Source organism: Lolium perenne, chromosome 4 (genome assembly GCF_019359855.2).
Source record: "Lolium perenne isolate Kyuss_39 chromosome 4, Kyuss_2.0, whole genome shotgun sequence".
Taxonomy (NCBI): Eukaryota; Viridiplantae; Streptophyta; class Magnoliopsida; order Poales; family Poaceae; genus Lolium; species Lolium perenne.
This window is the reverse complement of record NC_067247.2, coordinates 190,163,792-190,177,570: the sequence shown is the minus strand read 5'-3', so window position 1 is coordinate 190,177,570 and position 13,779 is coordinate 190,163,792. Positions and strand designations below refer to the sequence as shown.

General features: G+C 44.6%; 1 protein-coding gene across 1 annotated transcript; it reads left to right on the top strand.

Moving 5' to 3' along the window:
- Positions 1-5,446: 5,446 nt before the first annotated feature.
- Positions 5,447-7,033, top strand: LOC127347607 (uncharacterized). The gene is made up of 5 exons (XM_051373773.2): positions 5,447-6,375; positions 6,472-6,570; positions 6,644-6,715; positions 6,797-6,865; positions 6,946-7,033. Exons 1-5 carry the CDS (start codon positions 5,489-5,491, stop codon positions 7,031-7,033), a joined length of 1,215 nt encoding a protein of 404 aa, XP_051229733.2. The 5' UTR covers positions 5,447-5,488.
- The last annotated feature ends 6,746 nt before the right edge of the window (positions 7,034-13,779 follow it).

The window sequence follows — 13,779 nt, the reverse complement described above, 5'->3', positions numbered from 1 at the left end:
AGAAAAGTAACCGGAAAAAGAACTTGGCAAAAAGAGGCAAGCAAGAAAACAAGAAACTTACCCAGAGGCAGTCGACATCTGCTTGCGCCCGTAGCGACGCACGCCCACTTCCTTCTCCCCAAAGGGCTCAGTCCGGAAGCGCTTGGAGGGAGGGGCCTGGCTGGAACCGGCATCAGATACCGGCAGCTTGTTCTTTTGGCCCTGGGCCATGAGTTTGTCCACAAACTCGGAGCCGGCCTCGGCGTGCAAGGGCGGCACGCGCTCGTGGACCTATGAGTTAAAAATGGCTAAGAAGCGATTCGCGAAAAAGCAACAATAAAAGAAGAAACCGGAAAAGAAGAATACCTCAAGCATGGTCAAGTCATCCGAAGAACCGGTTGGCTTCGGCGGAGACCTGCCAAGGCGCGAGGCTGGGGTCTTGCCCATCTTCAGATCTATCCAAAAAATGTAGGGATCTGGGTCGACGGAGTCGAGGGCGCGCTTCACGCAGATCCCACGCCGCTCTGCTTCAATGAGGGGGAAGCGGTCCTTGGCCTGAAACACGAAAAAAGAGGGTTAACAAGAGCAAAAAGTTACCGGCAAAACCGACCCTAATTGCGTAATCTCTTACTTCTTGGGTCGGAGGGTTAGTAGTGCTGAGGGGAAGGAGGCCCCATTCCCAGTCAAATGGCATAGCAGTTTGGCAGATCTGCTTAGACTTGCGAACGACGTCCTTCTTGCTAAGGGGACGGCCTGTGATCTTGGTGGGATCGCCAGGACCGTACATCTCGCTCATCCTATGCACCCGGCGCTTGAGAGGAAGCACCCGGCGTGAAATAAAAGTGCGGATGATATCATCCGAGCAGATGTTGGTCTCCTTCTTCAAAGAGGCCATGAAGCGTACCACCCGGTTGGTTTCAATATGATCTGTCTTCGGGTTATAGCTCCAGTTGGCTCTGCTGGGAGGCCCCACTTTGAACGGCGGAAGATCAATGAGATTTGCGCGGCCGTTGTTCTTCACGTAGAAGAAAGTTCCTTGCCAGGCGCGGCAGGACTTGAGGCCGGTGAACTTAAAGAAAGGACTCCCCTGGCGGGAGCCAACGATGCAGGACCCGCACTCCACGGGCGGCTTGGGCTTAGGAATTTCTTTGCCCTGAACAGAATTAATCCGCAGAGAAAAGAAGCGGGCAAACGTCTCACGAGTGGGACGAATGCCGATGTAGGCCTCCATGAAGGTGGCATAGCAGGAAAGGTAAAAGACGGCGTTGCCAGGAAGGTGGTGAGGTTGGAGTTCATAGAAATCTAAGAACTCCCGGAAAAAAGGCGAGGCAGGAAGGCCGAAGCCACGCTCAAAATGAGCAAGGAAAACAACATGTTCACCGGGCTGGGGCTCCGGTTCAATTTCGTCACCGGGAAGCCGGAAGGTTACTCCTTCCGGAATCCTGCGGGACCGGTATAGCCAATCGATCTCGTATTCAGTAACATTGGAGCCCATCCAGGCTCCACGAGTAATGGGGGAAGGCTCTTCGCCGGATGCTTGGCTAGAGCTACTCGATTCTAGGTGGCTACCGGATGCTTGGCTAGAGCTACCGGATTCTAGATGGCCACCGGATTCTTGGCGGCTACCGGATCCCTGCTGGTTGCCGGAATCGGTATCCATCGGATCTGAAGCCCTAGATCCACCGGAAGATTGTCTACGCCGGGTACCAGAGGAGGAAGAAGAAGAAGCAGAGGAAGATTCCTCGCCAGACATTGGTTTGGAGGCGAAAAAAACAGAAATCCCACAGTTGAACCCCGCGCGAAGATCTACGAGTAAGAAGAAAATCAAAGAAAAAGAGGAAATAAGAACACTATCGACCCAAGATCTAGAAAGCAAGCAAATGGCAAGCAAAGTGAGATTGGCACTAACCTCGAGCGGTGCAGTCGCTGGGGAAGACGTTCGCCGGAGAAGGAGCAGACCTACTGTCGCCGACGAGCACCGTCGACGGCGAAGCAGAGAAGGACGCAAAGAAGCAAGAATGCTGCGGGCACGACGGAGGTGCTGCGGAAGATTACCGCACGGCGAGGTCCGGCGGGAACGCGGCGTGAGTTCGCCGGGCGACAGAGCTCAAGCGAACGACGGCGGACGAAGAGCGGCGAAGGCGCAGAGGCGAGGAGCACTGTGCGCGAAGGTTGGGGAATGCGAGAAGAGGAAGAAGAAAGGGCAGTTGTCCTTATAAAGAAGAGAGAAGGTGGGCCGAAAAACCGCCGGCCCGCGGCGGTTCGCCTCGCGGCCCGCGACGGTTCGCACCACGGGCCGCCACGTGGCGAGGAAATACACGCGAAAAAATAAGAAGCCACACGGAGGCATACACAAGATCCTAAGTGGCTAGTGGGATCCGCAGTGGAGCATTTAATGAGCGCGCGGGAGTCGAAGCGAAGTGACAACTGACACTGGCGCGCCAGTTGACAGTGCGCATGTCACTGACAGGCGCGGGGCCCGAAATATTCTCGACTTCGCCGAGGAAGGAGTAAATACGAATGATACCGGAGAAAAGAGATGCCGGAAGATGCCTTGCAAAGAGAGAAAAGACAAATAAGGGCAGAGATGCCGGATCCAAGCTCAAAGCCGGAGAGATTAAACCGGTATCCTAAAAACATGAAAACCTGGCATGGTCTGTAGGATAGAATCCGCCAGACTATACCAGCTTCGGGGACTAATGTTGGGGGGATAACCCCCGGTATGCCAAAGGCATGCCAAACCGGATGGTTTGAGCCATCAAGATACCGGTTTAATATTCTTACCGGAACACGAAAGTAAGAGTTTGGCTAAGTGAAGCTAAGCCGGTATCCCCAAGAGGGGTATACCGGAACCCGGTAAAGAAGATACCGGAGAGAAGGGCCTGTCGGCGGGACTGGTCAAAGATTCTCTTCGGAGCAAGAAGACAAGGATGAGCTAAGCAAAGCGGCTTTAATCAGAGCCCTGGCGCCAAAGAGAGAGATGACGCTGAAAGAAGCCGGAGGATGTCAGCGTCCCTGATTAAAGAAGATTCCGGCGTCATCTATGATTAAAGTAGCTTTGTAAAGTAGTTTGTCCAGTCAAAGATGCCATTAGGGTTTCTTGTTCTGTAAGCCACCCTCTCGCCTATATAAGGAGATGGGGTACTGCCTCATACAGGCGCGTGTCCACAGAGGAAATTAGACGATAGAACTTCTATTCAAGCACCTGTAATCCTGTTGAGATCAATGAAGCAAGCGATCTAGTAAAGAGTTCTTCCTCTTGTCTCTCTTCTTGCATACCGGCCTTTGGTTGTGTTCTTGAGGAAAGCATCCGGAAGTTCATCCCATCTAGTCGCAAACCCTCCCCCGAATCCTCTAGCGTCCATTCGGCCCCAATCTAAGCCATCATATGGCATCTGTCTGTTCACCACGACGACAATCTCCACCACCACCGTCAGCACGCCGTCGTGCTGGCGGGATTCCGAGGAGGATCTACTACATCCGCTGCCCGCTGGAACGGGGAGAAGGACATCATCATCAACACCGAACGTGTGACCGAGTACGGAGGTGCTGCCCGACTGTGGCACTGTCAAGATCTTCTACGCGCTTTCGAAAGCGGCAAGTGATCGACTACAACAACAACGAGATCTAATCTCGTAGGCTTTGGAAATCTTCAAGGGTTAGTCTCGTGATCTTCTCGTTGCTCCCATCTACTAGATTGCATCTTGGCTTGGTTTTCATTCTTGCGGTAGGAATTTCTTTGTTTTCTATGCTACGAATCCCATCAGTAGGCGGCGCCGGTGGGGCTCTGCAGGCGGAGGCCGAGGTAGCGGCGGATGGAGAGCCGGGCATGACGGCCGAAGGGTATGTCTCATGATCTTGTTTCTCCAATGCAAAAACTGTTGCTTGTTTGTTAGTAGTAGTGCTTATGGGTGCATCTCTTATTTCATTCACAGGATGTATCCCAATTCTACTTTTTGTTTGATAATAAGATTGCTTGGCAACCCCAAAAAAACTAGAAAAGATATCAGTTGTTTCAATTTTCAGAAGATTATTGACTCAGATTTAACAAACTATAATGATTTGGTGGCATCAATCGTAGAGGAGTATGCGCCTGGATATTTGGAAGTTCCACATCTTCAATACTATGATGAGGTTCTGAACACATTTCCAGAAATAAAATCTGATCAAGAATTGATGAGAATGTTTTAGAAACACTCGGAGACAAAGTCTGTTCAAATGTTCATTCAATATTGTGATCCCTCTGAACCATATACGCCAATCACTAAGTATGTCCAACCGAACAGCAAGACATCACAAGATGAGGATAGTTACCTTCGGAACCCAATACCCGAGAATGAGCATGTTGGTATTGATGAAGAAGAGAACATGTATTCAGATAAAGAACCTATTCCTTTAAATGTGGTTCTATTTGCTGATAAAGAGAAGGACATAAACTATTTTCCTGAGGATGTGAGTGTGGATGAGAGTGAGGATGAGAGCGAAGTAGAGGAGGATGAGGAGGTACATGAGCCAAACCATGCACCAAATGTTGAGTACGATAGAGAAGACCCTCCAATGACCGTAGGATCAACATATCCTAATATGAATGAGTTTAAGTTGGCCATTCGTCAACATGCAGTCAAGCGTGATTTTGAGTTTAACACAGAGAAGAGTGCACCACATAGGTTCACAGCCCATTGTAAAAGAAAAGATGAAGATGATTGTCCATGGAGGATACATGCATCCACAACAGATGATTTGTGTACTGTAGTGGTAAGTTTCGAACTTATCTTTTTGTTACGTATCTAATTACTTACATTCTGATATTATAGCTGATTACTTATATTCTGATTTTGCAGGTGAAAACAAATCCTTTTGATCATGATTGTTCCAGTACAAAAAGAAAAAAGAAGGTGAAAAATGCAACTAAGCACTGGATATGTGAGAAGGTGAAGGACTGGCTCATTGAAGATGCAACTCTTGGTGCAGATGAATTGCGAAAGAAGCTTAAAGAACACTACAAGATCAAAATTCACTATAAAAGAGTCTATATTGGTAAGCTGCTAGCTTTGAAACAGCTATATGGTGACTGGGATATAGCAGCTTCAATAATTTGTATAGATTTAAATCACAAGTTGAAAGTTGTTGCCCCGGTAGCATAGTGCAGATCGATCATCATACTATAAATGGTAACATCGGGTTTAGAAGAATATTTGTTGCTTTTAAACCTTGCATAGAGGGGTTCCGTGTTGGCTGTAGACCATACTTGGCGGTGGACAGCACCTTCTTGACAGGCAGGTTCAAGGGGCAGCTAGCTAGTGCTACTGCTGTTGATGACCATAATTGGATGTATCCGGTCTGTTTTGGATTTTTTGACTCCGAAACTAATGAGAACTGTATCTGGTTCATGCTGCTGCTTAGACATGCCATAGGATCACCTCTAGGTTTAGCCATATGCACTGATGCTGGGCAGACAATGATGACTGGGGTGAAGGAAGTGTTCCCGGAGGCAGAACATCGAGAATGTATGTTTCACTTGGTGAGCAATTTCAAGAAGAAGTTTCATGGGAATGTGTTTGATGACCACCTTTGGGCTGCTACATACTCATGGAACCCGTATGTATTCGACAAACATTGGGTTGCAATGGAGGAAATAAAGCCAGCCGCAACTGCATATATAAGGAAGTGGCACAATAGGTTGTGGACCAGGAGTCAATTTTCTACCTTGTGCAAGGTGGACTATGTAACCAACAACTTGGTGGAGTGCTTTAATAATTGGATTAAGCACTACAAATCATTGAACTTAGATGATTTCATGGACAAGGCAAGACAGCTTATTATGATAATGTGGAACCGAAGAAGAAAAGTAGCAAAGAAGTTAGATGCTTTGGTTCTGCCTCACCTCATGAAAAGGCTAAATGCAATGACCAGAGAATTAAACTTGGAGGTGGTAGAAAGCTCAGAAATATTGGCTGAAGTGACTGCATTGGGAGGTAGTGGTTTTAGGTTTGTTGTCAACTTGCAAGAGAGGACATGTTCTTGCAGACAATGGCAAGTTTCTGGCCTTCCTTGCAAACATGCTCTTGCCTTCATCACCTCACTAAGTGATGCACACATAAAGAACTATGTCGACTCGTATTACTCCGTTGACACATTTAGAGCAGCTTATGCCCAACTAATCCCTGCTATGCCCGACAAGAGTCAGTGGCCTAAATCTGACCATGGATTCTTCATGCATCCACCATTACTAAAGGCTACAGCTGGTAGGCCTAAAACTGAGAGGTACAAAGGTTGCGGCGACAAGAAAAGTAAAAGAGGCAAACATTTGTGCCCTATTTGCAAGGATTATGGGCATCATTGGCACAACTGTAAGAAGGGCAACCCGGATGACATTGCTGCAATGATGGCTGTTAGGTAAAAAGGATTGATATTTATTTCATGTTCTTGCATTATTATATATTTGTAAACAACGCTATATTTTGTAAACTAATTTTCTTGTTGCTGATTTAGAGAACCACCAAAGAGGAAGAAAACGACCATCAAAACAGCTGAATCATCCATTGTGCCGTGCGACGATGGAGCACCAACAAGGATGTGTTTCCCACCAAGGTTAGAATTTCTACACTTGCACTAATTATTACATGAATTGTGAGTTTGAATTCTAAGTAGCTTATTCTCACAGTAGCCTTAGCTTGGAAACTACAACAAAGAAAAAGGGAAAAGAAGCAAAATCTAGTGCTTCTGCATCAAAAAGGTAATTGCAACTACTTCTGAAAATTTAAATTAGTTTACAGTAAAACATGTTGCTATACTACATGCTTTCTTCTATGCATAGGAAAAGCTTGGAGGGCACAAGTAGCAACAAGGGGAAAAAGGCTAAATATGAATTTGGAGGATCGAAGAGGTATTGTTTCTATTTCAATTTACACTTTCCAGCCCTATAATTGCTCTCAAATGACTAATGTTGCACATGCATAACTACAGATCAGAAACATGCTCAAATCAACTTGTGCCGCTTTCCATCGAGCAAAATAAGAAAGAGCATGTTACAAAAATTTATGGTGCCATTTGACAGCCCATCAATGGGTACAGGAAGCAAAAGAATTAACAGTGCTAGCCCTGCAATGAGCACAAGAAGCAAAAGAAGGCTAAGCTTGTGATTCTGAAATGTGGAGCCGTTTGTATGGAACTTGTAATGTGTGCACTTGTACTGTGCCATCTTTTGTGAATTTGGCATCATTTATGTGACCATGTGACATCTTTTGTGAACTTGGCATCATGTATGTGACCATGCGTGTGATGCATGTGTCCCCTGGTGGTGATATCTATGGATTTCTATAGTTTTAGAACTGGTACATGTTGTGTTTGACATTATATATATATGAACTGTTTATGGCATCTAGTTATAGGGGAAGTTCTGTCAAAATTTTGAATTTCTTAAAATCTGATAAAATGTTGCAGCAGGGGCAAAAGTGTCATCTTAGACATGTACTTAACACTGTTAGTGCTTGAGTTGTACTAGAGGGCCAAATAAGGAACCAACCAAACTTTACTTGTCATAAAAGGAAGATTTTTTTTGCCAGGGCCAAGAAAGGAAGGCAAACTTCAGCCCAGGTCAAATAAGGAATTCTCTCTTAAAACTTTCTACTTCAACCTAGCACACGCCATAGAGAATCTTACAGTTTATTGGTCCAAGTAAACTGTTTACCCATGCAAGGAATTTCTCGAACCACCCAATCTCTGATGGCGTCGGTTAAGAGATCTATCATAGCCCAATTAACTCTATCATTGTTTTTGATCATTTCATCCCAATACTGCCGGGGGCTTGGGAACCAGCCGGCGGTGAATGGCCTTCTGGATCTGGTGAAGGCGGAAGAGCCCGCCATTCTTTTTCTGTCGGAAACAAAGTTGACAGAGAAAGAGATGGAGAAGTTCAGATGGCTTCTGAAAATGCCAAATATGATCGTGGTGGAGTGCAAAGGGAGGAGTGGGGGACTAGCTTTGTTTTGGAAGAATGAAGTGGATGTTAGTTTGAGATGGAAGGGGAGGTATCACATTGATGTGGACATAGAAGAGGATAATGGAACAAAATGGAGATTTACGGTTATTTACGGTGAATCAAAGCAAGGAATGAAGGAGAACACATGGAAACTCCTGCGTACATTGCATAGCCAAGCAGATCTGTCGTGGATGTGCATGGGTGATTTCAACAAAATTCTGTTTGCGCATGAAAAGGAGGGAGGGCCGGCTCGGGCCCCGGGATGTATGGATGCGTTTAGGAGGGCGTTGGAGGATACAAATCTGAATGACCTGGGTTTTGTAGGAGATGTGTTCACGTGGAGGAATAACTGGCATATGGCTGAAGGATATATCAGGGAGAGGTTGGATCGGGCGGTGAAGAATGTACAATGGAGGTGTTTGTTCCCCTTGTACAAAATAATAAACGGGGATCAACGCCATTCGGATCATAGGCCAGTTACGGCCATGCCAAGCCGTCGTTATGGAGAGGAGCAGGTTTTCATGTTCGAAGCACCCTGGCTACAGGAGGAGGAGTGTGTAGAAGTTGTTGAGGAGGCATGGAATGCTGCTTTTCAGGAGGGGGAGTGTCTGGTGGCGGAGCAGGTGAAGCAAGTGGGGAGGAAACTTTGGTTGTGGGATAAAGAGGTCTTGGGGGAGTTAAAGAACAGAATTAAGAAAGCAAAAAAGGCCTTAGAGGAGTGTAGAAGGAAGCCGATCAACAAGCAAAATATTTCCCGGGAGCATGTGCTTCGTTTTAAGCTGGGCAGATTGGAAGATCAGCATAACACCTTCTGGCAACAGCGAGCACACGCAAACTGGCTGAAGTTTGGCGATCATAATACAAGCTATTTCCATGCAGTTGCCTCGGAAAGACGCAAAACAAATATGATAAGGAGGTTGAGGAGGGAGGAAGGAGGAGTAGTGGAGTCCGAAGAGGAGATAGGGTCTTATATCACTAATCACTACAAAAGTTTGTTCATGTCTTCTGTAGGTACACCAAATGATGATCTCCTCCACCATGTACCAACCTCTGTCACATAGGATATGAATAACTCATTGATACGAGAGTTCTCGGGGAATGAAGTCAAATAAGCACTCGATTCTATCGGTGATCTTAAGGCTCCAGGCCCGGACGGCATGCCAGCGGTATTCTATAAACGCTTTTGGTAGATGATTGGGCCAAGTGTGCAAAAGGAAGTTCTTGATGTGCTTAATGGGGGTTCAATGCCGGAGGGCTGGAATGAGACGACAATTGTGTTGATTCCCAAGGTGAAAGACCCTGAAAGAGTTACACAATTCCGACCAATTAGCCTTTGCAATGTGTTGTATAAGATTATATCTAAAGTGCTGGCGAATAGATTGAAGATAATTCTGCCACACATTATTTCATCGACTCAATCAACTTTTGTACCTGGGAGGATGATTACTGACAATGTTCTGTTGGCTTATGAGATTACACATATGATGCATCGCAAGAAAGGAGGGAGAGATGGTCTGGTGGCGTTAAGTTAGATATGAGCAAAGCATATGACAGGGTAGAGTGGAGTTTCTTGTGGCATGATGGCTAGAATGGGTTTCGCCCCGACATGGATAGAGTTGGTGATGAAGTGTGTCAAATCGGTCAAGTATAGGGTGAAAGTCAATAGGAATTTGATGGATCCTTTCGTGCCAGAGAGGGGACTACGCCAGGGTGATCCTCTGTCACCTTACCTCTTTATTCTATGCACGGAGGGGCTGTAGGTTCTGCTGAAGAGGGCAAACGAAAATGGAGATATTGAAGGGGTGCGGTTGTGTCAAGGTGCACCGTCAATTAATCATTTGTTCGCTGCAGATGATTCGTTGATTGTTATGAAGGCCAATGCCCGAAATGCAGAGAGCTTGCAGCAAGTTCTTGCCCTATATGAAGCAAGCTCAGGACAGATGATAAATGCAACAAAGTCTTCAGCTATGTTTAGCAAGGGTATGATACGTCTCCAACGTATCGATAATTTCTTATGTTCCATGCCACATTATTGATGTTATCTACATGTTTTATGCACACTTTATGTCATATTCGTGCATTTTCTGGAACTAACCTATTAACAAGATGCCGAAGTGCCGATTCTTTGTTTTCTGCTGTTTTTGGTTTCAGAAATCCTAGTAACGAAATATTCTCGGAATTGGACGAAATCAACGCCCAGGGTCCTATTTTGCCACGAAGCTTCCAGAAGTCCGAAGAGGAGACGAAGTGGGGCCACGAGGTGGCCACACCCTAGGGCGGCGCGGCCCCCCCTTGGCCGCGCGGCCCTGTGGTGTGGGCCCCTCGTGCCGCCTCCTGACCTACCCTTCCGCCTACTTAAAGCCTCCGTCGTGAAACCCCCAGTACCGAGAGCCACGATACGGAAAACCTTCCAGAGACGCCGCCGCCGCCGATCCCATCTCGGGGGATTCAGGAGATCGCCTCCGGCACCCTGCCGGAGAGGGGAATCATCTCCCGGAGGACTCTACGCCGCCATGGTCGCCTCCGGAGTGATGTGTGAGTAGTCTACCCCTGGACTATGGGTCCATAGCAGTAGCTAGATGGTTGTCTTCTCCCCATTGTGCTTAATTGTCGGATCTTGTGAGCTGCCTAACATGATCAAGATCATCTATCTGTAATTCTATATGTTGCGTTTGTTGGGATCCGATGAATAGAGAATACTTGTTATGTTGATTATCAAAGTTATGTCTATGTGTTGTTTATGATCTTGCATGCTCTCCGTTATTAGTAGATGCTCTGGCCAAGTTGATGCTAGTAACTCCAAGAGGGAGTATTTATGCTCGATAGTGGGTTCATGTCTCCGTGAATCTGGAGGGGTGACAAGAACCTCTAAGGTTATGGATGTGCTGTTGCCACTAGGGATAAAACATTGGTGCTATGTTCAAGGATGTAGTCACTAATTACATTACGCGCAATACTTAATGCAATTGTCTGTTGTTAGCAACTTAATACTGGAGGGGGTTCGGATGATAACCTGAAGGTGGACTTTTTAGGCATAGATGCATGCTGGATAGCGGTCTATGTACTTTGTTGTAATGCCCAATTAAATCTCACAATACTCATCATAATATGTATGTGCATGGTCATGCCCTCTTTATTTGTCAATTGCCCAACTGTAATTTGTTCACCCAACATGCTGTTTATCTTATGAGAGAGACACCTCTAGTGAACTGTGGACCCCCGTCCAATTCTCTATACTGAAATACAATCTCTTTGCAATCTTGTTCTCTTGTTTTCTGCAAACAATCATCTTCCACACAATACGGTTAATCCTTTGTTACAGCAAGCCGGTGAGATTGACAACCTCACTGTTTCGTTGGGGCAAAGTACTTTGGTTGTGTTGTGCAGGTTCCACGTTGGCGCCGGAATCCCTGGTGTTGCGCCGCACTACATCCCGCCGCCATCAACCTTCAACGTGCTTCTTGGCTCCTCCTGGTTCGATAAACCTTGGTTTCTTTCTGAGGGAAAACTTGCTGCTGTGCGCATCATACCTTCCTCTTGGGGTTCCCAACGAACGTGTGAGTTACACGCCATCAAGCTCTTTTTCTGGCGCCGTTGCCGGGGAGATCAAGACACGCTGCAAGGGGAGTCTCCACTTCCCAATCTCTTTACTTTGTTTTTGTCTTGCTTAGTTTTATTTACTACTTTGTTTGCTGCACTAAATCAAAATACAAAAAAATTAGTTGCTAGTTTTACTTTATTTGCTATCTTGTTTGCTATATCAAAAATACAAAAAAATTAGTTACTTGCATTTACTTTATCTAGTTTGCTTTATTTACTGTTGCTAAAATGGCTACCCCTGAAAATACTAAGTTGTGTGACTTCACAACCACTAATAATAATGATTTCTTATGCACACCAATTGCTCCACCTGCTACTACAGCAGAATTCTTTGAAATTAAACCTGCTTTACTGAATCTTGTTATGCGAGAGCAATTTTCTGGTGTTAGTTCTGATGATGCTGCTGCCCATCTCAATAATTTTGTTGAATTGTGTGAAATGCAAAAATATAAAGATGTAGAAGGTGATATTATTAAACTAAAATTGTTCCCTTTCTCATTAAGAGGAAGAGCTAAAGATTGGTTGCTATCTCTGCCTAAGAATAGTATTGATTCATGGACTAAATGCAAGGATGCTTTTATTGGTAGATATTATCCCCCTGCTAAAATTATATCTTTGAGGAGTAGCATAATGAATTTTAACCAATTAGATACTGAACATGTTGCACAAGCATGGGAAAGAATGAAATCTTTGGTTAAAAATTGCCCAACCCATGGACTGACTACTTGGATGATCATCGAAACCTTCTATGCAGGACTAAATTTTTCTTCGCGGAATTTATTGAATTCAGCTGCTGGAGGTACCTTTATGTCCATCACTCTTGGTGAAGCAACAAAGCTTCTTGATAATATGATGATCAACTACTCTGAATGGCACACGGAAAGAGCTCCACAAGGTAAGAAGGTAAATTCTGTCGAAGCAACCTCTTCCTTGAGTGATAAGATTGATGCTATTATGTCTATGCTTGTGAATGATAGGACTAATTTTGATCCTAATAATGTTCCATTAGCTTCATTGGTTGCACAAGAAGAACATGTTGATGTGAATTTCATTAAAAATAATAATTTCAACAACAATGCTTATCGGAACAATTCTAGTAATAACTATAGGCCATATACTTATAATAATGGTAACGGTTATGCTAATTCTTATGGGAATTCTTACAACAATAATAGGAGTTCACCCCCTGGACTTGAAGCCATGCTTAAAGAATTTATTAGTACACAAACTGCTTTTAACAAATCTGTTGAAGAAAAGCTTGGGAAAATTGATATACTTGCTTCTAAAGTCGATAGTCTTGCTGCTGATGTAGATCTTTTGAAATCGAAAGTTATGCCTAATAGGGATATTGAAAATAAAATTGTTACTACAGCAAATGCCATCCAAGTTAGAATTAATGAGAATATAAGATTAATGGCTGAATTGCGTGCTAGGTGGGATAGAGAAGAAAATGAAAAACTAGCTAAAGAGAAGAATGTAGCTAAAGTTTGGACTATTACCACCACTAGTAATGCTAATGCTACACATGTTGCTGCACCTCCTACTATTAATAATAAAAGAATTGGTGTTAGCAATATTTCCACTTCTAATGCAAAGCGCGAGAAACTGCCTGAAGCTGCTAAAACTGCTGAAACTGCATGTGATAAAGCTACTGAAATTTTTTCCAACATTGGGGATGATGATCCCATTGCTTTAGATTATAATGGTTTGAATTTTGATGATTGCCACATCTCTGAAGTTATAAAGTTCTTGCAAACACTTGCTAAAAGTCCTAATGCTAGTGCTATAAATTTGGCTTTCACGCAACATATTACAAATGCTCTCATAAAAGCTAGAGAAGAGAAACTAGAGCGCGAAGCCTCTATTCCTAAAAAGCTAGAGGATGGTTGGGAGCCCATCATTAAGATGAAGGTTAAAGATTTTGATTGTAATGCTTTATGTGATCTTGGTGCAAGTATTTCTGTTATGCCTAAGAAAATTTATAATATGCTTGACTTGCCACCGCTGAAAAATTGTTATTTGGATGTTAATCTTGCTGATCATTCTACAAAGAAACCTTTGGGGAAAGTTGATAATGTTCGCATTACCGTTAACAATAACCTTGTCCCCGTTGATTTTGTTGTCTTGGATATTGAATGCAATGCATCTTGTCCCATTATATTGGGAAGACCTTTTCTTCGAACCGTTGGTGCTATCATTGATATGGAGGAAGGTAATAT

Bases quoted from the DNA above. Each gene is read 5' to 3' on its own strand.
- LOC127347607 (XM_051373773.2), top strand. From the start codon at position 5,489: ATGTTTCACTTGGTGAGCAATTTCAAGAAGAAGTTTCATGGGAATGTG. The intron at 6,376-6,471 runs GTAAAAAGGATT...TTGCTGATTTAG, and splicing joins GCTGCAATGATGGCTGTTAG to AGAACCACCAAAGAGGAAGA. The intron at 6,716-6,796 runs GTAATTGCAACT...TTCTATGCATAG, and splicing joins AGTGCTTCTGCATCAAAAAG to GAAAAGCTTGGAGGGCACAA.